This window comes from Dermacentor andersoni, chromosome 4 (assembly GCF_023375885.2).
Source record: "Dermacentor andersoni chromosome 4, qqDerAnde1_hic_scaffold, whole genome shotgun sequence".
NCBI classification, from domain to species: domain Eukaryota; kingdom Metazoa; phylum Arthropoda; class Arachnida; order Ixodida; family Ixodidae; genus Dermacentor; species Dermacentor andersoni.
In genome coordinates, this window is record NC_092817.1 from 6488009 (window position 1) to 6512125 (window position 24117).

The 24117-nt window shown below is 46.3% G+C and overlaps 1 protein-coding gene across 2 annotated transcripts in view; it reads left to right on the forward strand.

The window, feature by feature from the left end:
- The window catches only part of LOC126535914 (sushi, von Willebrand factor type A, EGF and pentraxin domain-containing protein 1-like), a 230935-nt gene that overhangs the window by 182719 nt on the left and 24099 nt on the right, over nt 1-24117 (forward strand). For both annotated transcript variants that reach the window (XM_050182766.3, XM_055073349.2), the window contains 4 exons: nt 1028-1155; nt 3625-3733; nt 10766-10966; nt 23425-23702. In XM_050182766.3, the coding sequence (XP_050038723.3) occupies nt 1028-1155; nt 3625-3733; nt 10766-10966; nt 23425-23702 (716 nt within the window). The remainder of the gene's footprint in view (nt 1-1027; nt 1156-3624; nt 3734-10765; nt 10967-23424; nt 23703-24117) is intronic.

The following is a 24117-nucleotide window of genomic DNA, read 5'->3' on the forward strand; positions in this document are numbered from 1 at the left end:
CACATGTGCCCTCCCCCCTCCTTGCGCGCGCGAGAAGACAGCGCACGCCGTCCCCGCCTTCCTCCCTTGTCAGCGCGAGAAGACACCGCTGCATCAAGCCGCCATCCTTCTCTGCTCAACCTCGCAAGCTTTCGCTCGCAACTATAGCATATGCGGTACGGCGGCCGCGATGTTGACGCGATGTTGACGTCGTGATACAGAACATCACGACGATGGCGGTAAATTGTCTGAACTGTACATGTAATTGCTATCGCAATAAAATTTGAAGGTATGCACTTTAGAGCCGGTTAAAAAAATCCAAGCTCTCCGCTAAGAACCCGACACTGCAGGGGCAGTCAAGGAAGATATATCTCACTGACACATTACTGAGATTAAACACCAGTTTCGCAAGGCGGGATGTTCTTTAAGAATCCAAGTTTACCCGCCGTGGTTGCTTAGGGGCTATGACGTTGCGCTGCTAAGCAGGTCGCGGATCAACTCCTGGCCGCGGCGGCCGCATTTCTTTAGGGGGCAAAATGCAAGAACGCTCGTGTACATTGGGTGCACGTTGAGGAAGCCTAGCCAGGCGATCAGAGTAATTCCATAGTGCTTCACTACGGCGCGCCTCATAATCGGATCGTGGTATTGGCACGTAACACCCCAGAATTTCTGATTTCGGACAGTTTTTTAGCGCGCAGGTCTAGGCGCCCGTCCCTGCGGCAAACGTCGGCGTTTTTATTTTGGTGGCGTAACCGAGCGAACGAGCACAGCGAAAGATGAAAGAGCGAACGCGGAGCGGGATGTGATCGGTGAGTAGCAAATTTTTGTGCGTATTCTCATTTTACGCGTTATCCCTGTTGGCATTGGTGCTCGGATGAACAGTGCTTTGTCAAGCTGCAGCCTGTGCAGATCTTTAGCCGTCTTCCCTTCCTTCACCAACGTACACTGTTGGGCGGAAGTTTATTTATTTATTTATTTATTTATTTATTTATTTATTTATTTATTTATTTATTTATTTATCTATTTATTTACTGCATGCTCCTCGCAGATGACGAGGCGCCCCATGTCATCAACTGCCCAGAAGAACAGAGTCTCGAGACGAGTGAGAACGAAGTGACGGTCACGTGGGAGAAACCACTCTTTGTGGACAATTCCGACCAGCTACGCATAGACGCGGTACGCTATTTACATTTGCATGTTCCTCTACGACGCAATAATTGACTGTTTATTTAACGAAGCGATAAGTAAAAATAATTAAATACCTATTAAGCAGAGACACTTAAGACTGCTTATGTGTGGGAATGCGAAAGCATTATAATCGCTTAGGTTTTCGACATGCATTAAAATTGTTTCTGCTGAATCGGTGTGTATGTTGGCGTATAAGTTGGTCGCAAGCTGGAAACATTCGCTGCAGAACGTTTCCTTATGCCTGACTATAGATCTGTCGTGACTATGTCGTCTTCTGTTGAGTTCCCTTGCTTCGTCTTCTGAGGCGTGCTACCGTTGGCGACGACGTTTCACAGCTGCCGCTGAGGTAGACGCTTCGCAGTAGACGCCGCACCGATGAAAGCCGATGAGCAACTGACGCGCGGGAGGCAGCGACGTGACGTGTGCAATGACGAAGGCACTGGGCGCAGCTCATTTTATACACTCGGGATTTGGCGTTGAGAGTGCATCACAGTAGACACCGCACCGATGAAAGCCAAAGAGCAAGCGGCACATGGGATGCAGTGACAGAGGCAGTGACGTGACGTGTGCAGTGACGCACGCACTAGGCACAACTTTAGTCGACCTTGAGCATGGAGTAGCACGAAACAGCCAATCAACGAAAAACGCCACGCTGGCGTCGGGGAAGCGTGCTCATATGGCATCCGGGAGGCCCGGGTTCGATTCCCAGCCAGACCGAAATTTAAGTAATTTTCTTTTAGATTTTTCTTTGTTTACAGAGACCTGCCTGACGAATATGACGTCAAACCAAGCATTTTCTTATGTGTGTTTACTCTTCGCGCCATCGGCCATTTTTGGTACCGCCTTTCGGCCACGCCGCCGATGACAACGCAGAATTTTCGCGTAATGGGGCATATAATTATTTCGCATTAAAACGAAGGGAAGGAAATTTGCTCCCGACTGAAGTGCAACTGTCTAGCGCAGTCTGCTGACACCCGAACGGCGGTCAGGGGCTGGGGGAGGGTAAGGGGCAAGGAAGCAACAGAGAGGAGGGAGAGCAAAGAAGGCTCGACCACGTGCCACAATGACGTGCAGCAGCGGTCCACTAACCGGCGCACTTTTCAGCCCTCGTCACACGGAGTGATTTTCGTCTGTAAATTTTGGTCGTCTTTTCTGGTCGCACAGCAGTATTTTCTCCTTGCTGGGCCCGCGGAACCGCTTGTACTTATCTGTTGATAATGCTGACATTTCTTTCTTTTTTTTTGTCACCCAGTACCGGGGATGGTATGCACGTGACCTAAAAAACAGCGAGGACACTTTCACACAGCAACACAACACGGTTCGTACTAGTCTAGGCGGAATTTCTTTCATTGTTTCTGCCCGCTTGCCGGTGACTAGGTAACTGATACCTCGTTTGTTGTCCACTGCATATAATGCCTGGCATCGAGTCAGCCAACCTGCTTCTGGTGGCCTGCTCCTTTCAGCGCTCTGTCAAAAGGACAATAATAGCTCTTTGACACGTTTCTGCGCGACTGTTGGGACGCGCCCCAGGGCCTTCGGTATGCCCGAAGATAATTGTGTAGCGAGCTCTCTAATCAAAATCGGGTTGGTTGGCTGGCGTAAAAGTGTTCGCCTACGTGCATGTTTCCAGTAGAGGAAAATGTCCTATAGAAGAAGGCGGGCAGCACGACTTGCCCTCTTGACTATTCGGGACGAAGGGCTCCACATGCGTAAAATATGGTCGCGCTCTGCCTTGGTGGGAAACCGTCTCTGCGCTGCTCGCGGAGTTGCGATGGAATGACTGCTGAGCTCGTGCATGGTCGCAGTGGCGGCCACATCGCGTGGCCAGGCTAAAACACGGCGTGTTCTTGGACCGCCTAAGCATCCGCACTCGTCGTGCATTCATCGATAGTTACGCAGGTATTTCAGGACAGCGAGTTCGCGCCCCCATTAGGCCTCTTTGTGCAAGAATATGACTGCATTTAACTTACGCTCGAGTCGGTGTGTTAAAATAAAGAATATGCACTTCTTGCGAGCAAGCAGTTCAATGTGACCACGTTGGAAAATATCTAGTGGTCACAATCGTCTAAGTTATACTGAATACGACCTCAAGCACATCTTGGCATATTATTGGCTACTAATAATTTTACTCACGTATTCCTCGAGTGCTTTACTTGACGTGTGAAAAACATTCAACGTTAGCATAGCCATTTTCAGGCTTTCGATGACATGTCTTTCGGAAGTTTTCGTCGCACATTTTGCCCCAACGTTGTAGTCGCGCTGCCTAAACAGCTGTCGGTGAAACGGCGCTCGCGTGGACGGGGCCCTCTGTGGCGCTCACGGCGTCGCGTGTTGGAGCACGCCTCAATCAACACTCTGCGCTCTGCGGTCGATCCGCTAAATGGGAACCTACTCATCACAAAGCAAGAAAAACACGCATTCTCTGTGCCAATTTTTCTCTTTGAATTATGTTTTTAGAACCACTTCTCACCTTCAAAGTTCGGGCATGGAGTTCACAAAGTCGTCTACAGAGCCCGAGACTCGCACGGAAATTCTGCGACCTGCGTCTTCCACGTAAAAGTGTCAAGTGAGTAAAATATACCGTATTTACTTCAAGTTATACCGACACGCAGGAATTGCTGAGGCCGTTGCGGCGCAAATAGAACAGACACTAGGAAGGCAAGACCATAGGGCAAACCTGTGCTCATGAGCATTCTATTTTTCTTCTGGTCTTCTGTAATAAATCACTCTTGAGTGTATGCCACCCGTTGGGTCCACTCTTGTGTTTTTCGTGTCTATTTTATTTGCGCTACACAGTGGCTTTGCCAGATGCACTATAACGTAGAGCTCTTGCCAACCTAGGGTGCTATGCAGAATGGCCCGAGTTTGGCAAAGTTCGGTATCTCTACGAGCTCTGCGACGCCCTCAGAAGAATGGTATCAATGCAAACAATTCAGCCGTCGGCATGCCGCAAATTGCATCGGCTTATATAGATTCACCTTTCCGTTATCATTACTTAAGCGTTTCCTGGTGGTTGACTAAAAAGGAGAAGTCACGTGATCAAACCATAGGCGGCTTCTTTCATTTGCGTATCGCTCCACGTAGTGCATTACGTACCTGTGCAAGTAAGCTAGAGAAAAAGAAATGTTTTCTGACGTATTTGAAGGCGAAACCCTTAGGCGACCCACGGGAGACGAATGTGATCGTCCGGTGTTACGAAAATTTGACCATCCGGCGTTATGGCCCCAAAATTCAATGGCACCAAAATTGGGAGTCGAACCCTCGTCCTTTGGTATTAATGATCTGAAGTGAAGGTGCTAAAACGACGGTGGACGAAGAAGGAACTCACACACACAGGGCGCCCTGTGTGTGTGCATGTTCCTTCGTAGTCCAGCGTCGTTTTAGCGGCTTCACTTCAGATCATGCTTAACCAACACCCCCAACTATCCCTCCTAACTTTGGTGTTAATTGTGGCGAAGTTAATTAGGGAACACAGACTTAATTAAAACACTCTAACCCCGACCTTCGTTGGGAGAAAACAAGTAATAGGAAGTAACAGCGCATTAGAATGAAAATGTCAACTAATGTAATGAATGCCTCGTGAGCACGTGTGGCTTTCGTCTTCATCCTCTTTAGCGTGTATGCTCAAGTGGCTGCAATTTTTTATTTACGCTATATAGTAGTTTATAAGCATTTCTAAATGTGCAAAATTGGCACTGAATGTGTCTTAAAATTATTTGAAGTTTATTACATTTTGTGTTGTACTCTCCTTCTAAAAATGACGTGCATACACACTCTTTATGCATGATAAAAATACTTTCCAATTTTACGCCTTTGTCGCAATTGGCCCCCATGACTGGTCAAAAGCTTTCGAGCACTACACAGGCCGTCAATTTGTAGGATATTTACGCGATAGCGATAACGGCCTAGTGTCGCAGGAACTCCCACGTCGGACGTCGTTTCTGGAAAAAGATTTCCGAACCACCCGTAACCGGGCTCTTCATGTGGCGCAAGGAAGCTACTGAAATAATTCAATTTCTCAAGCTAAAGTACGTGAAAAAATTGTAAACTGCGACTTACTTACCACCTATAGACATAACATCTTTCGGATGGTAATTTGACTATACGAGAAAACATAATTCGGTTACGCGAAAACTAAAATAGACCGGCCACGGCGTCTGCCATTTGCGTGTGCCGGCGCGTGAGCATCTCGGAGGCCACGCCTCGTTCCTTGCAATACCTCCAGATGGCGCTTGCCGCATCGCAGCCCACATAGCCGTCGAAGTAAACAGGGAAGTGAGAAGGTGTGGTGGTTTTCAACGAGATGGGATCCACTTCAATTACAGGCTAGCACGAGAAGTGGGCTGGCGACTTGGGGGTCGCGCTGTTGCTTTTTTAGGGGGCCCGCGGGCGCTCAGGAGGTCAGAGTAGGTAGTAATGAAGAAGGTCCCTTAGGGGAACATCAGCAGAGCATCGCCGTCGATAACAGAAAAAGGAGGAAAGCAAGAAAAAGAGCTCGCCATGCAATAGGCTGCATAAACATGCAGGGTGGCAGAAGAAAGGAAAAGTGGGCAGAGATTGAGGAGCAGTTACATAGAGAACAAATAGGGGTGTATGCGGTTACAGAAACGCACCTTAGAGACTCAGAAGAGCCGCCAGTTATTGAGAATTATGTATGGGAAGGGTGCAACAGAACTAAGTCGGAAAGAAAGGGAGGGGGAGTCGGAATGCTCATCCATCAGGGAGCCAAATGGAAAAGAGTAAATTCACAATGTCAAGAGCATCTTTGGTTATCAGGTACAATGAGTGGGAAAGAAACTTGGCTGGGAGTTACGTATTTGTGGACCGGAAAAAATTGCACAGAGAAGAATAAAGAGTTAGTGGAATGCATAAGCGCTGATATTAAGGGTTTCGGGAATGGTGCTGAGATTGTCCTATTAGGTGACATGAATGCCCACATACAGGATTTAGATGGCTATACCGACAATAACGGGAAGTCAATGCTAGGCCTTTGCGAGCAACATAACCTCGTGATCGTGAATACAGGGCCTAAGTGTGAAGGACAGATCACGTGGGAAGTGGGAAACCGGCAATCGATCATTGATTACTGTCTGATGACAGAAGGAATTCATGATAAGTTGAGAGAAATGGTCATCGATGAGGAAGGGTTTAGCAGCATAGGGAGTGACCATAAACGCACCATTTTGAAAATGGGATATGTAGTTGGGAAAGAGAGCAAGGAAGCACAATGGCCAGTCCAAATTTGAACGCTGAACAAATAGCAAATATAGTCACTAGAGTTGAAGAAGAACTTGGCAAGTGGCCAAGTAAGGAGTGGGAATATGGTGAGCTTCTAAGTGTTATAACGACAGAAATACGTAAAGAGAAACAACATGTTCGTTGGAAAGGAAAAAAGAAACCGAAAAGCTGGTGGAACAAGGAGTTACGAGAAGCGATCGCCGAACGACAGAAAGCATCTCGAGAGCACAGGCAGGCAAAGAAGGCGCAGTTGCCACAGGATGAAGTAACCAGTAAATGGGAAATATACCGGGAGAAAAAGTCTATGGTTCAAATACTGGTGCAAGCAAAATTAAAAGGTGAAAGTGAACGTTGGTTGTCAGAAATACGTGAGAAAAAGAAGGCCGCACCTAGAATATTTTGGAATCACATAAAATTATTAGGCAGGAAGTCAGCAACAATACAACAACATATCCTAGACGAAGATGAAAACAGACTGGAAGGAGAAGCGGCAATAAATTACATCCGAAACGCAACAGCCGAATCCTTCCAAGGCAATGACGAGGTTGTACTTGAGGAAAAAAATAGCATGAAAGAGACCCAAGTGGAAAAGGAGCTGGTGCTGACAAACTTAAACTGGAAGAAAGCGGAAGAGAAAATTCCTAAGCGCACAGCCACAGGGCTAGACGAGGTTCCCGTTAGGCTGATAAATGAACTGGGACCAAAAAGTAAGAAAGCTCTGGTGAAAGCAGTGGAAAAAATTTTAAGAGATAGACGAATACCAGTCAGTTGGCGACAAAGTAGAATGAATTTAATTTATAAAGGTAAGGGGGAGAAAGACAGAATTCACTCGTATAGACCGTTGACCATTACATCGGTAATATACAGGTTAGCAATGCAGGCAATCAAATTAAAGCTTCAAGCATGGGCAGAGAATAATCGCATTTTGGGAGAGCTTCAGAATGGCTTTAGAATAGGTAGGCGTTTGGATGATAACTTGTTTGTTCTTACTCAGTGTATCGAAATATCAAAAGCAGAAAGCAGACCGTTGTATGTGGCCTTTTTGGACATTACAGGAGCATACGACAACGTAGACCGCAACATATTGTGGCATATTCTGGAAGGGGATGGCTTAGGTAACGATTGTCTACAGCTTTTGAGAGAGATTTACTTAGAAAATACCGTTTGCGTTGAATGGGAAGGGATGAGAAGCGCGGAGAAAGTTCAAATCAACAAGGGACTGAGGCAGGGGTGCCCTTTATCCCCGCTGCTGTTTATGATGTACATGGTGAGGATGGAGAGGGAGCTAGAAGGAAGTAATATCGGGTTTAATCTCTCATACAAACAGGCAGGTACAGTAATAGAGCAGCAACTCCCAGGTTTATTTTATGCGGACGACATTGTGTTGCTCGCTAACAAGCAAAGTGATTTGCAACGTCTGGCTAATATCTGTGGACAGGAAGGCAACAATTTAGGTTTGAAATTTAGTGTTAGAAAATCAGGTGTTATGGTATTCAATGAAAACAGTGAACAGACAGTGGAGATACAGGGCCAAGAAATACCTCGGGTAACAGAATATAAATACCTTGGTATATGGATAAACGAAGGCAATGGATATATGGAAGCACAGGAAAAAATCATAACAGTCAAGGGGAAGAGAAATGCAGCCATAATGAAGCACAGAGCGCTATGGGGATACAATAGGTACGAGGTCCTACGAGGTATGTGGAAAGGGGTAATGGTTCCAGGACTTACTTTTGGAAATGCGGTTGTTTGCTTTAAATCAGGGGTACAATCAGGGCTCGACGGGAACCAAAGGTCTGTGGGTCGCCTCGCATTGGGTGCTCACGAGAAGACTACAAATGAAGCTGTGCAGGGGGATATGGGCTGGACTAGTTTTGAAGTGAGGGGAGCTCGCAGTAAAATTGAGCATGAAGAACGGCTGAGGAATATGGAAGAAAGTAAATGGGCTGGGAGAGTGTTCAGGTATCTGTACAGGCAAAACATTGATTCACAGTGGAGGAAAAGAACTAGGAAGCTTACCAGCAAGTATGCGGCCTGTGGGGTGGGCAACACAGCAACAAAGAAGGTCAAGCGGAAAGTTAGAGAGGCTGAATTAATCTCATGGGTGGCGGCAATGGAAAAGAAACCTGCCATGAGTAACTACTTAAGAGGAAAATACGAAACCAGGAAAGAAACCATTTATGATAACTCAAAGGGAAGCTCATTACTTTTCGAAGCGAGATCGGGATGCCTTAGAACACGCACCTATAAAGCGAGATATAAGAAGGAAGAAGAAGCATGTGCTTGCTGCGGTAAAGCTAGGGAAACGACGGAGCATATTTTATTAGAATGTGAAGACGTCTACCCAGCGGTCGATTTAGGCACCACTGGCCTCCTTGAAGCCCTTGGGTTCAGCGGGAGCAGTGGTAAAGCAAACAGGTCCGCAATAGACATTAGTAAGAGGCGATTGGAGGATTGGTGGAAGAAAAGTAGGGAAACGACAAAAGACGGAGACGTACAAAAACACAGTTCGCAATAGGGGATCAGAAAATTTGGACGTGTTAGTTCATAGTGTTTTTTTTTTCTTTTCTTTTTTCATTGGTTAACCTAGGTAGGATATCAGGCAGCATAGTAGCAAGAGCTTGGTGGCGCAACCCACCGCCCCGTTCTAAAGGGGACGCTCATAACATCCATCCATCCATCCCACGCGAGAGGCCGCGTTTCGACGACACGTAAGGAGAAAGTGGTTAGTTGTTTCCGGTTCACCGCACTGCATACACCAAGCAGATGCTGCCAAGCCAGCCCCGTGTGTACAGAAATTTAGTGTCGGGCTGCGGCAACGCAGTCTCGTTAGTGTGACCTCTAATTTCCGTGTTGGGCAGAATATACGGCTCTAAGGGAACAGCAGGTGGCAGTGGTCAGAATGCGAGGCCAGGCTAGATTTATGCAACTCGTTCATCATTGTTAATCTCCTAAACCAGTGATATAGGTGTTTTGGGGAACGGCAGAAACTAACTGGCCACACTGGGAAGCGTCCGCTAATGAGTTGGGCCCACTCATTCATGTCTGGGCCCACCCTTTGTGCCCAAGCACCCAAATTAAATGAAGCAAACGCCGATTAAAAACTGCACTTATTTCGCTTCATCTTCAGCCCCCACCGCTTTGCGGTGGGCACTGCTTCTTCATACTACTCGGCTTCAATTTCAGAACTGCAACATGTGTCCTAAAATTATTAATAATTAATATTGGTAATATTAGCTTTGCATATACAAAACAATCGTAGAGAGGAAATGAACTTAATAAACAAAAGACTAAATGATTATTCGTCCTTCTTTTTTTATCTAGTTCTTATCTAGCTGGTCTTTGGGATTCCTCATACTGATATTTTCTGCCTCTCCCTGAAATCCACTTCCAAATGCGGGACTGGGCTGTCACAGGCCATTTTTTAATAACGTCCGTTCGAACTAAAGAAGACAGAAAGCCAGTGCTATAGCAGAGCGCATTTCAAAAATTTTCTATCTTAGTCAACGCTGCGCTACTTAATATTTCCCAAACATACGTAATTCGTCAGTGCGTCAAGATAATTATTGAAGGTCTAAATGCCTTAATGCCTTACCATTTGAAACATTTTTATGCAAAAAAAAAATTAACATTGTAGTTTCTGTTTGTTTGTAGGTGAAAATCGAGACGTAGCAGCGCAAAGAAGGAACATCCCATGCCGTCATTTGTTCTTGAATGCCTCCTCTTTAGGTTATTGTCTGCGCGTAGACTGAGAAATTTATATCTGAATCAGGACGATGTCGTTTCTTGAGATGTTATGTTGCTTTGCTTTTCCTTTGATCTTATAAATATTTCCGACTAATATTTTGTTTTAAATAACTACTTGCCTAACTTATCGAACTCCAGGCCAATCCCTCATAGCGGGTATTAGCCATTCATAGAGCCAAACCAACCAACCAAGTTGCCTTGTCATTAATGCGAGTCATGTATGAACAGGATTTACAGTTATTTACAGAATAGTTATTTACAGAATTTATTTTAGCTTTTATTCGTTGCCACGCCCCTATCAACACTCGATTCATCAACGTTACTTGGGGTAACGTTGCGATTCGTAGCCTATCCCCCGTAGTACCTTGAGCCATTATACGAGCCCAAAACCAACCAGACAATTATTTGCCAACGCTGTTGCGCCTTTCACTAATGTTCCATCCAGCCTCTTCTTGCGGCAGTCGTGCTGTTTTCATCATTTGTTGCCGGCTATTGTGATACAGGGTAATGCGATTGCCTATGAGTGGATTACGGTTTTCGTAGGAGCCGGCTTTCACAGTGCTAACACCTTGGAAAGTGACGCCGTACAAAAGGCAACACTCGCTCGCAGGGAGTCAGTGTCCGTTCCACCCGGCGCCGCTGAACGGGGCCCTATCGTGCGACGAATGGATGCACGGCCAGTTCTGCCAGCCGTTCTGCAACGAGCAGTTCGACTTCCTCGAGAAGCCGGCCGAGTGGTACATCTGCGCCAGGGACCAGCGCTGGCACACCGAGCCCGAGGGGATGAGCGTGCCGTGGCCGGACTGCGCTAGTGGGTTCCTTGCTACTTCGCAGTGAAAATCACCTGCACAGGTCTCCAATGCACGTCTGTCCTCACTGGTGTGCACGAACCAGCTTTAAAAACCAAGCAAACAAGACGCGTGCAATGAGTTCTTTTCCCCAGATTTCGAGGGTTCTTTAGAGTGCTCACAAAAAAAGTAATGCGTAAAAAATAATGTCACGGAAAAAAATTTACTGGGTATTTCCGAGCACGCTTTAAAACATTGAGAGTCAAACTTCAAAACATTTAAAAGAATTTTGCTGTACTAACGAAGCTATTCACGGGCGTTCCCACCCAGTGTTGGGCAGCATAGAAGATACATCTATCTTACGTACTATCGCGAATTTGGGTATTTGGGTATCTTGTATCTGTATCATGATACGTTTGTCAAGACGTGTGTCATTATCTGTATTTCCGATACATGAAAGAATGTATCATGCATGTTAACATACAAGATACGGCTATGGCAACATCACCGTGCGAAACTATAAACGTTGGCTCAACTCCGCTTCTCAAGCTGACACTGCTGACACTAAGCCACCTGAATAAAACTAAAGGCAGCGGCATTCTTTAATCTTTCCGCCAGAGCCCTCCAGCGAAGGCAGGCCAGGGCAGGCGATGAGATCTGCGCGCCCCTATCGGCGGAGCAGAATCACGTGGTGGTGCTCGCACCATCTCGATAAAAACAAACGCGCGAACGTCTGCGCGGCACAACCAACCTTTTGTTTTCCAGATTTTTTAAATTTTATTTGCGTCGGTGCCATGACGCTCGCAGCCGCCGTACTGTGCTGCGTATGCCAATGCGTGCGGCGTCTTTACCGCAAATTCTGATGCAGCTACAGTGTCGTTATCGAAGTTTCTCTTGCCTAGTGCTTTGTTACAAAGTCTGAAGAATGCAAAAATGGAGTTGCCTTGCGTCTATACTCCGTTGCATACATAGCAGTCAACGCTGTGGAAGCTGTGCAAGAAGTTCGGTCAAGAAGAGTTGTATCACTCCGCGCTTCCGTCCACGCTTCGCTGCGCGCCGGCAGCGTTCGCTGGCCCCAGCATGCACGTGAGGCTAAATAAAAAAAAAACGAGAAGAACAAAAATAAAAATGATCTAAAGCGACGCCATCGCAGCCGTACACCACAGTACGCTTGTTTGTCAGCACTAAAGCTGGTTTCATTCAATACTGAGCCTATATAAAAACAGTCGCGCACAATTGCGGTGCGAACGAAGCGACTGCAAGAAGTCTCCGCACCGTTGACGGCTTTGTATGGAGTATAGTGGCTTGCACACATCCGCGATTTGAAGGATATCATGGGTGTAAGTTTGACTGTTGTGAACTAAAGCGTGGATGGCGCTGCTTCCAGGGTGCATAAGACGGCTGTTTTGTGTACGTGATTGTTGCTCGCAAACACCAAAAGCAATTTTTTGGACTACGTTGCATGCGTAAACGGTAATACGCTTACGGACAAGGTAAAACAACACAGCGGTATTTCCGCCATTGTGCGGAGGCTTCTTGTTCACGTTCTTATAATTAGATGGGGATCCGCTAGCTGGTCGGCATGCAGAGACTCCCATCAATTACAAAAGCAACAAGTAAAAACCGCTGACAGTGCAGCCTATAAAGAGCTGTCATCTTAAACAGCTAAAGCAACCTCGATAAATTGTTTCGGAAAGAAAATTTGATACTTTCAACAAGAAAGACAGAAATTTTGATACTAACAGGCATTTCATTCAAATGCAACAAGGTTGGTCGGTGTTAAGAAATTGCCGTACAAACATTTTTCTGCGTACGCGTTTGCTGCTACATTACATAGATCTATAACAATAAATTGGCCAATGTATCTAAGTATCTTAATATACAAGTGGAAAGTATCCTCTCGCATACAATAATTGCGGTAGTATCTTGTATCTGTATCTCTAATACTTGTTGCCCAAGTATCTTGTATGGTTTCATGATACAACTGCAAAGTATAGTTACCCAGCCCTGTTCCCAACCTATTTTATTTATTTTTCCTGCATTTGCTATTTCCCTCCCCTGTCCTTATCGTCTTTCACTTACCCTTTCCCCAGTGCAGGGAAGCAAACCAGAACCTTCTCCGGTTAACTTCCCTGCCTTTCCGACCCCGTTTATCTCTGTCTGTCTTTACAAAACATATTCTGAAAACAGGGCAGATTCTTCGAACGATATGTGCTTCGTTGCAATCTCCCAAGATGCAATACTGTGTTTTTATATCTTAGATTAAGTTAAGTGAGACACTCGGCACAATTCCCACGTCACTGTAATAGCGTGGTGCGCGTGAACATGCCTTATTCTTATCTCCTCTGCCGTCATTGGCTTCATTCATCCTGCTTTCATGCCACGTAGTAGTAGTTTCCCTTGTTTTTATCATTTGCTCGATGGCGCTGTAGACAGCTGGGCCTTGCTCTTCGCACCCGACTGTTTGATCGTTTGCTCAGCTGCATTGGGGCTTCGTTGGTCAGGATGCCGTTTCAATAGGCACATTTCATTCCAGTTTTCCCTCGCCTATGTTTTCTAAGTTACATTTTGTACTCTCAGGTCAAAAGCGTGGCTTCTCTGTAGCTGTATCTGTCCGAGCTAGGAGTACCCTTGTTTTGTTGGCCGAATGCAGCGCTAAACACTCCTGCACCTAGCGCCTTCTAATAATCCCGCATGACATCCCGCTGTTTGTCCTTTCTCGAGAACGCACCAGACCAGCGAAACTTCAGACGCTCATAGTTCGTTCGCGGCATCCGTAACAATCACAGCTGTGAAGCCTAACCGTAAGGCCATAACCGATCACGTTTCGCGATGAGTCACGACCACGGCTGGTTAAGACCAGTGGAAACAGGAACTAATTTTTCCGTATGAAGGTGTTCATTCCCACCTCCTCACGGTGGCAACAAGCTGCAAATAAGCCGCAGCGGCGCAGGGCTCCGTGCAGCTGAGGCGATAAACGCAAATGTGGAAGCGCGTGAGGAGAAGCTGAAAAGAGTTGAGCTCTCCTCGCGTGGCTCCACGCTATCGGCTCTGGGCCAATAGGTCGGTCCCGATTGCCGGGGCACGCTGCAGGGCGCACGGTGGTCTCCGAGGCTGAGTCGAGCTGCAGTCATGTTAGTCTTCAGCTGAAAGATCACCAGCGTCGGCGGCACGGCGTTTCTTCCCTAGCTGCGGAGAGTCTGTCCACGACATGGGAAGGAGGGGTGCAGAAAGGAGCGAAAGCCAGCACCGAAAGTGCCCTCTCCATGCAACCTTCCTGCGAGCACGAGCGCAATCAATCAATCAATCAATCAATCAATCAATCATCAATCAAGCAAATATTTATAAACCTAGTTGATTACAAAGAAAAGTATGTACAGGTAGGACCCCTGACATCAGGAGATATCTAACGACCACAGAAAGCAGGTGCATAAGACAGAGAGGCACTCCCTAGCGGGGCACTCCCTGCCGGGAAGCCTCGGGCGGAGCCAGGGCCCCATGAGCCGTATAGCCACCCGGCGCGCTCTCCGGAGCAGGTCGAGCTCGTCTCCGGAGATTACGTTGGACAGCAAGTGCTTCCCCCTGTTTTGTGTTGAGTAAAACGATAGAGAGAGATTTTACTGTTAGGAAAGACAGAGAGGTCGACCTGACCTGGCGCGCTCTAGTCGGCTACTCTCGGCTACTCTGCAGTGGGAAAGAGGGAAGGGGAGTGAAAGCACTGGGATGGATGATGAGAAGTGGTGAGTGCTTATGTGTATTAGGCGGTGGCCCTACTAGAGTCGCTTGTCTAGTTTCGCGCCATGCAGGAACTTCAACAGAGCTTCAGTTGACCATATTGAAGTATTCCATGGGCCGTAATAGCGCCCCCGACAGTGGTTGCCTACCAAGGCTGGCTTGGGAATTATCCAACGTCCGTCGCCCCAGAATATAAGCTGGGCAATCACGCAATATGCATTGCAGCGTTTCAGGCGTCTGACAGTGTTCGCAATCAAGGGTGTTCGATCGGCCTATGACTATGAGGTGTGCTTAGCGGCGGCTGAAATCAACGCCCAGCCGAACCCTGCGTTGCAATGAGGATTGGCTCCGCATAACCTTCGAGGACAAACGGAATTCACAGTCCTAGTCATTCACGTGTAGGCGTCTGTAGACGTTGTCAGCGAGGGCTATCGATGCCTTTGCAAGGTGAGCGCCTTGATGACTGAGTTGGTGTCAGGTCACGAGTAGGTAATGCACATTTCATCGGAGGACGACAGTGCCGATGTTGCCTCACGGTCAGTGATCTCACTGCCAATCACATCGCAACGACATTTAAAAGTGACAAAGTTACCACCAAGCTGGGCGCTGTGATGATGTTCTGGGATATTCGGCACCAGCAGGTCGTATGGCCCTTCCTTGAAAAAGCGTTTTAGCGCCTGCAATGCTGATTCGGCATCTCACAACAAGCTCCATTTGTGAGGTGTCCGAGTTCTCATAAACGGACAGTATTTCAGACGGCTCCTCAGCCGTAAATGTCGATCTACGGTCCAATTGAAAACACCAGGTAATGTCAAGGAGTGGGACTACAAATGCAACTGCTGCGGCAGATGCTCTGACTAAACAATCTTTATATACTTGTACAGTCCCACTAGCTAGTGTATATATATGGGACAAGCCAATGGAAGAAACGTGGGATTTCCTCATAATCCAAGGTATTTCAAGCCTCACTACTTGTGTCGGTATTGTCCAAGGAGGTGTTTCGAGGATGTCGGTGGCCTGGATGTCGGTGACCTTGCATACATAATGCTTGCATGACATGCAAATTGCTTTAGAAAAGTCAAAATCTAGGTTGGTTCTTGAAAGTGATGACTGAGGATGGTGTGAGTGTATGGTCGGCAGGCGAAGATAGGATCGAACATGCTGACAGTACCTGTATACGTCGATTGGGCAAGCCCGTGCTTCATCTATTCTACCGTTGGTTGACATGCAGAGTGGCAAGCCAACGCATATCCGCAGTGCTTGTGCCTGAAGGCTCTCCAGTGTACGCAGACAAGATGACTCCATGTTAGGTAGAACGGACATGCTGCAATGTATGTAGCGCACGAAAAGCGCCTGTTACAGTTGGAGCAGACTTCATTCAGAAGGGCCCCACTTCAGCCCCGATATAACTCGAAGAAGGTGTATGAAGCTTGTCAATTTAGTCCGGAGCGCATTAACATGTTTTGTCCAAAAGTGAATTGTGGTCTATTACGACAAGAAATATGTGGTCGTGGAGAACAGCGAAGACGTGGTATCGACTAAAGCTGTAAAATTGAAAGCATGGCACATAAAGTAATTGGTACTGAGCTGCAGCCTGAATACGCATGGTTACAAATATTTTGAGCATTATGGGGATTAAATTTCGAATGTACGAACAGTTTGTTTGAACTAAAGAAAGAATATTATCGAAGTGATTGTGTATTGTATAGTTCCATAGTTCTCTTGAGGCAAATGAAATCATGACGTGGTATCCACACGAGGCTGTTCCTGACACATTGCATGGGATACGGATGCACTCCCAAAAGGTTTGCAGATCTATGACTGTTCTTCATAGTTTCCTGATAAGGTTCCGGAATATATTTCGGAGCGCCTTTATCCTTTTTTGCAAATACCTGGCTCCCTATGCTCGCTTGAACATTCAATTTTTACCGCAGCAGCACTTTTGTCAAGGTCATCGTCATTCTTATCCCCTTCGTCTCCTTCACGGGTAATGAATGGTGTTGAACACTTTCGGGATGCTTTCTCTCACCTCGGCAGCAAAGTTTGGACGTTATCTCAGGGGTCTCCTTCAGATTAGTTCTCGATATTGAGGGATGTAGGCGTAGCCTGTGGTCACACGCAGGCAGCTCGCCATGTCACTGCAACTAAATGGTGGCGCCCAAGGTCATCGCTGAGGCAAAGCACAACGAATCACGCTGCGTGGGGACATATGGCGCCGCCATACCATTGCACACACATCGGCATCTCTTGAGCCGTGTCGCCGCAGTGGCTACTCACTTGGCACTGGCTGGGATTAGCGTAGATTCAGGCAGCATACGTCAGCATTACATTCGGGCCTCTCACTAGTGCATTAATGTTTGGAAGCGTCAAAATGTCTTTTATAAATGTTTCATGACTCATTAGCGCATCCTACGTACAGGAGCTCCTCCTGGCTAAACTCCAATTTACGCTCCGGTAACGTCTGTTGCAACCTGTACGCCTCCGTCAGGAGCTACGGCCGCGTTCAAGGTAACGAATTGCTGCAACGCCATATAAAGCGCATTTCTCAGAATCATGTGGTACCTTCCAAACGAACAATGAACGCTGGCACCAGTCATGTCCAAGATTTTTGGACAGTGCCGCTTGCACAATTTGTTGAATTTCACCGCAATACACCAGCGTAACTCAATGGGCAGCACTTTCAAAAAGAAAGCATATTTCGAAACATCCGGCGATCTTCAAGAAATTTCAAATAGCAACGTCGAGACGGTGCACATTTACGGCACTTAGCCTGCGTCATCGCTGCGTTAACGCAATGGTTTGGTCAGGAGCAAAACAGTGCTCTAACCAATCGCATATTGACGGCTAAATGCTGTAAATGTCATGTTATAAAAACAAATTACTTTCTCAACGTTGCTGTTTGAAACTTTTTGAAACTCGGCAAATCTTTTGAAATATATGTATTTTTACAGAATGCTCCTTTTACGCTGTTGTATTGCGGCGAAATTGAGCAGATTGCTGAAGAGAAAATAAAGATTATTGGGTATGCTAGTGCCTCAGGCTATGCAAATCGGTGACCACACGCTAATACACATTTCAACGTCACATATGGTAAACGAATTTTCGACTGCTTTTACTGTTGCTATGGTCACTCGGGGACCGCAGCCTTTGCGGTAACCTACGTTGGTGCACAAATCAAATAGTCTTACTTGTACTAGTTTACTTACTCCCGTCTTCCTTTCCTGCTACTAGTTTCATATCAATATTGTTTTGAGTAATACCACCATTGTGGTTTTACTCTATTTTCTAACACGTATTTATCTATTCTACAGCTCATCTCATTTGTTGACTAAAAGAGAAATTCGGGTAATTGGCCTTGCACAAATATAAGTAGATCACCACGCATTGTAGACAAGGAACAACAGCAAAGCGAGCACTGCACCTTGTGTTTTAAGCATAAGATGCTGTTATGTCCCGTTGTAGGCGGCCTTCGAGCTACCTTGAGCCAAAAGCCAGAGCAGTTATCCTGGCACTCAACCGAGAACATTCGGGCAAGTTGGGAGAACAAAACGAGATCATCCCATAAACCAGTCAAAACCGCATTACATACGCTAGTTACTTCCCAATATCACTCAAGCTCTGCCTTCTAGTGCGCTGAAGTTTCATTTGTCATTTCCAATAGGCGACGTTCAAAAGGCAGATACAGGGCACTATACACTTGTCATCTTTTGGCGCTGCGTGCTCTTTTCAACGCCAGCGGTCCGCGAGTTCCGCGGCGCATGCGGCAGCGTCTAAGCCGTGGGGTTGCGAACATGCGCTACGCCCATTTTAAAATAGTGGCTATTATCATCTCCAACCAATCTGCTTTGCCGCGGTGGCCATTTTATGCTTACATCTGCTCTCCGTTACGAGAGCACTTCTGTTTCTGCGGTTGATGCGTTGCCTACAGTGTGCTTTGATCTGCGTACATCCGTCTAATTTCCTTCTTACTCACCTTACCCTCTCACAAAAATTTTGAGCCACATTTACGTGGTCTCCGCTGCATGCTACCTACCAGCTCCTTCTAATGCCAGACTCCTCTAGGAAGAGCATCTATTTTCTTATCTATATTTTTCGTGGTCTCTGCTATTTGTTTCTCCATGATTTGTGTATTTTGTTACAAGCCACCACCACATTTAGTGCTCTCACGCAACGGAAACCTGCCACTTTGTAGCGACCACCACGTTGATATACAAACGTTTCTTACAACTACAGGAGCACCACAGCATATGGTGGTGTATATCCGGACAATTTCATTTCATTTCATTTCATTTTATTACCTTAAAGGCTCCAATAAATGGAGCGTTACATAAGGGGTGGCAAGAATAAAAATACATAGTCACAATAACAGGAAGTTTTTTACATTTTCGATGAACTTGGATGGGCACATAATGACAGCAACGTCGTTAGGAAGGCCGTTCCAGTCTGCAGCTGTGCGAAGAAAAAACGAATTTAAAAACGTGACAGTGCGTGAGCGTGGACGGGCAACCTGTAGCTGATGGCTGGTGCGGTGAGATATGCGTGTAGGAGGAAGGATATAAGGTGCGATGCGCATAGGGCTATGAAAGAATTTGTGAAATAAAGATAGGCTGGCAATGCGACGACGGAGCGATAAGGGGGATAATGCGGATGCAGTTTTTAAGGAGGAAACGCTGATGTCAAAGGAATATGACGAGTGGATGAAACGAGCGGCGCGATTTTGTACAGATTCAAGATTATTAATTAGGTATGCCTGATGAGGATTCCAAATAGGCGATGCAAATTCTAGTTTTGACCTGACAAATGATTTGTAGGCTAACAATTTTACGTGTTGAGGAGCATGATGCAGATGGCGTTTTAGAAATCCTAACGTCCTGTTCGCGGATGATATTAGGTTAGTAACATGAGGATTCCAGGAAAGATCGCTTGAAAGTGTTACTCCTAAATACTTGTATGAATGAACTAGTTCAACCGGAACTTCAGATATTACATAAGGAAATAGGAGAGAATTACGGCGACGGTGAATGGACAAATATTTACACTTACGCGGGTAAAGTCCCATTAGCCACTCGTTACACCAGTCCTGGACTGCATTAAGATCACTTTGAAGAGAAGATTGGTCAGCGGTAGAAGTAATAACACGATATATCACACAGTCATCCGCGAACATACGTATGCTAGATGTTACGTTTAATGGTAAATCATTTATGTATATTAGGAAAAGTAGCGGGCCGAGCACGGATCCTTGTGGGACGCCTGATGTTACAGAGACTGAATTAGAATTCCTATTATTAATGGTGACGAATTGTGAACGATTAGTCAAGAATTCTTCAATCCACTTCAGTATATTAGGGTCAAAATTTAAGTGGGAAAGCTTTATAAGAAGGCGTTTATGGGGCACTTTGTCAAAGGCTTTAGCAAAATCTAAAAATAATACGTCAGACTGAAGATTACAATCAAGGTTAGAGTGCAGATCGTGTAAGAAAGCGGCAAGCTGAGTCTCGCAGGAGTAACCACGGCGAAACCCGTGCTGGGCAGGATTAAAAAAGTTGTTCGAGTCGAGAAATGCCATGATGTGAGTATAGATGACGTGTTCCATGATTTTGCAGGGAATACTAGTTAGAGAAATGGGACGGTAATTTAGAGGTGAGTTCTTGTTACCTGATTTGTGGACTGGAACGACCTTCCCTTGTTTCCATTCTTTGGGCAGTTGGCCTGTGAGGAGTGACTGAGTGAATAACATGCACAACAGAGATGAAGATGTATCTTTGGTGTTCTGCAGAATCTTAGCGTTGATGTTGTCAATGCCAGCAGAGGATGAAAGCTTTAAGTTTTCTATTAGGGACAAAATCCCTTCTGAAGAAAATACAAGTGAAGGCATTGTCTCCTGAATAATTGCGGGGTTTGGAGAAACAACCGGATCGGTTTCATTAGTAAACGCGGATGAAAAAGCTGCGTTAAAAATGTTGGCGCATTCGGATTCACAGATAGTTTCACCTGATGCATCGGTGAGGGAAATTGTGCGTGTATTCTGGGGATTAATGACTTGCCAGAACCTACGGGGGTTAGTAGACAACATGTTTGGCAGGTCATAATGAAAGAAAGAGTGCTTGGCTTCTCGCACATTTTGTAGGTAATTTTTTTCAGCTGCATAATACTTGTCCCAAGCGTTCTGACTAGGCCGCAACTTGGCTGAACGAAAAAGACGCTTCTTTTTGTTTTCAAGGCGTTTGAGTGAGTTTGTGAACCAAGGGTTTAGGGGGTTAGTTCTTATATTTATGCTCGGAATAAACCTGTCAACCAAACCTTCAATTTTTGTCTTAAACAAGTACCAGTTATCGTGGATAGTTCTTTGATTAAAGTCAGACTGAAAACGGGGTAAGAATGTGCGAAGTTCATTATTTATGGCAGTATAGTTTCCTTTATCATAAAGCCGGATGGTACGTTTGCTAGTTGTCCGTGAAAATGGTTTAATCGTGAAGTCGGCTTGTATGACTTGGTGATCGCTGACGCCTGGTAGATGCGTGATGGAATGAACGTATTCCGGATTATCCGTTAATATTAGGTCGAGAATGTTAGCGCAGTCCTCAGTTACACGGGTTGGCTCCGATATAATTTGAACAAGATTAAAATTAAGGCAAACATCAAGAAATTCGTTAGCATCTCTGTTACCTGTGGAAGTTAGATTACCTGTGGAAATTAGGCAAGTTGGCAAGGACTTCACTATCACAGATGTCGCTGTTTAGCCACGTTTCCGTCAAGATTAGTAGGTTGCTGGCGGAAGATGAGACGATATTTGAAATAATGTCGCGTTTTGAAATGAAGCTGCGCACGTTAGAAAAAATAGCTGACAATGAGAGTGCTTGTTGTTGAACATGCTTAGAATGGCCTGTCGATTGACGGTGAGATGATTGCTATTTCACTTCTTTTACTGTTTGTGAAGCTTCATCGAATGTGTAGCGTTTCGTACCAATGTGCAAAGTTTTGAAGCGCAGGGAGAACTTATCGGATACCGATCTGGCATAGGCTACAAGATTTTTGCGAGTGTTACGGACAGAAGCGGAAAAGTCTTCGCCAATGCTGTAATTCGTGCCTTTAAGTTTATAACCACATGATAGAATGCGTTCTTTAGTTTTGGACGATGTGAATTTTACTATGATAGGCCTGGTACGATTAGGTGAGTGACGCCCGAGACGGTGAGCACGGTCTATTAAATGAGGGTCGATGTCAAAGCCTAGTTGTTGAGAGCAATGGCGAATGACAGATTGTTCTGAGTCTGCAAAGGTTTCAGCGGGGTTAGTGTCCGGAATATTGTAAAAAATGAGATTGTTACGACGGGAGCGATTTTCTGCGTCGTCCACTCGTGCTTCCAGTTTGTCGACCTTGCAGGTAAGTTCGGTTGTTAAAGTTTTCAGGGTGTCTATTTCAGAGTGGAGAGCAGAAAGGGTAGTGTAGTGGGATTCCAGAGCGTCCATGCGTTTGTTTAGGTCGACCAATGTTGTGTCAGTAGTTTTCAGCTGTTGTTTGATGTCTTGTAAATCAGACAATAACGCGGTTTGCCCGGCAGTTAGTTTCTGGAGCTCGGCAAGTACGGTGTCGAAACGGTCGGGGCCAGGGTTAGTTTCTACGTCACCCGACAATAGCAAGAGAATACGAATAACATGCGAACATTCGGCAATTTTCTGCCCACCCTCGTTCGGTAACGAAAATCCCGCTTTGCATCGCGAGTCAGTTGGCGCGAATTGGTAGTTAATCGAAGCCGGTTAACCTGCTATTTACGCCTTTATATTGCCCGTTTGTCAATGAGCTGCCAACCAATTCAGTTCTGAAGAAATATTGCAGCTGGAGTTAGGATCTGGATACACATCAACCTAGTCATGAACATTGAAAAATTCAAGAACAATGTGAAATTAGGGACTCTCAGCACATACTAGAGTTGCCACTGACTACACGCTCTTTATTTTTTTCAGTACGTTTAATGTTGCTAGAGTGTGAAAAATGATTTCGGGGGTCGTGTACCGGCCGCGCTAAAAGCCCGAGGTGCATGCTCAGCACCTTGTGCGAGCGAGCTCGCAGATTGGTGCTGCTGCCTGAAGGGGACGCATCCCGGCCACAGCGGCCGTATTTTGATGGGGGCGAAATGCGAAAGCACCCGCGGCACTTAGATTTAGGTGCGCGTTAAAGAACCCCAGGTGGTCGAAATTTCCGGAGTCCTCCACTACGGCGTATCTCATAATCAGAAAGTGGTTTTGGCACGTAAAACCCCATAATTTAATTTTTTTTGAAGGGGACGCACTTATGATCTCCGATCTCTAAGGAGCTCTTTTTTTGGTTGCTTGGTTAATGTCTAGAATGGACATCGGAAACTAGACCTGCACGGCACCTAAAACCTGTGCTCATGTGCATATATGTGGTTCAGGTGTGGTATAAACTAGTTGAGGAGCGCCCATCTTTGTTTAATTCTCACTACATGAAGGTGTTGGTTTGCCCTGCATGTCTTTCTTTAATGAACTGCTGCAAAAAAAGCAGTGTATCTTATTCTGCTTTTTCTTTTTTGCCGGTACAGGGCGAATTCATCGATATGGTCTTGTTGGTTCCTCCTCTAATTTGATTTTTCTCTTCCATTTTTTTACCCCTGTTCTCTGAGTGCGGCTACAAAGTCATCTGCGGGGCCTCTGTTTGTGTCTGTCAACGCGCAGCAGTGGCAATTACAGCGGCGCCACTCACGCGCTTTCATCTCCTTGAACAGGGATGGCGTCACCGACGCAGGCCAAGAGAATGTACCACGGGCACTACTACTCGGGCGACTGCAGAGACCCCAGCGTCCAGGCCGCCATCAAGAAAGCCTTCCAGGACAACTTCCACCAAGCGCGCAAAAAGCTGTCGGTGTGCACGGCTGGTAACACGTGCAACCTGGACGGGGTGTCGGTCACCTGCGGGGATGCCGAGCTCCGCGGGCGGCGACAGCGGAGGAGCCTGCTGGCATCTGTGGCAGGCGTGGACGCCGAGCTCCTGCTGGAACTCGGTGTAAGTCATGCGATCTATTGTGCGGCTGGGTTCAAGTGCACTTGCGCAGTTACCAGAAACATCTGCGTGATCAAGGAAAACACGGCTGACGTGTGTGAGCAGCACAATCAGTGGAGCAGGGGACGAACAGAGAAGGCAGGGATTGTACTGCATGTAATATATGTACATTTTTTGTGCGCTATTCATTCTTAGGGTACTTCACGCATTTCCGTGGGCTAACGATGTGGCTGTCTTGCCTGCTTACCTGGGTCACTGGGAGGTGCGTGGCCAAATGGGCGGCTACCGAATGGGTAACTCTCTATGCCAAATGGCATTACACAGCATCCTTATAGAGCATCCGGGCAGAAGTAGTTTACGCATGCGTTTAAAAGGGCAGCTTGAAAAGACGAATGATCAGTATTACTGGCGGCCGAGG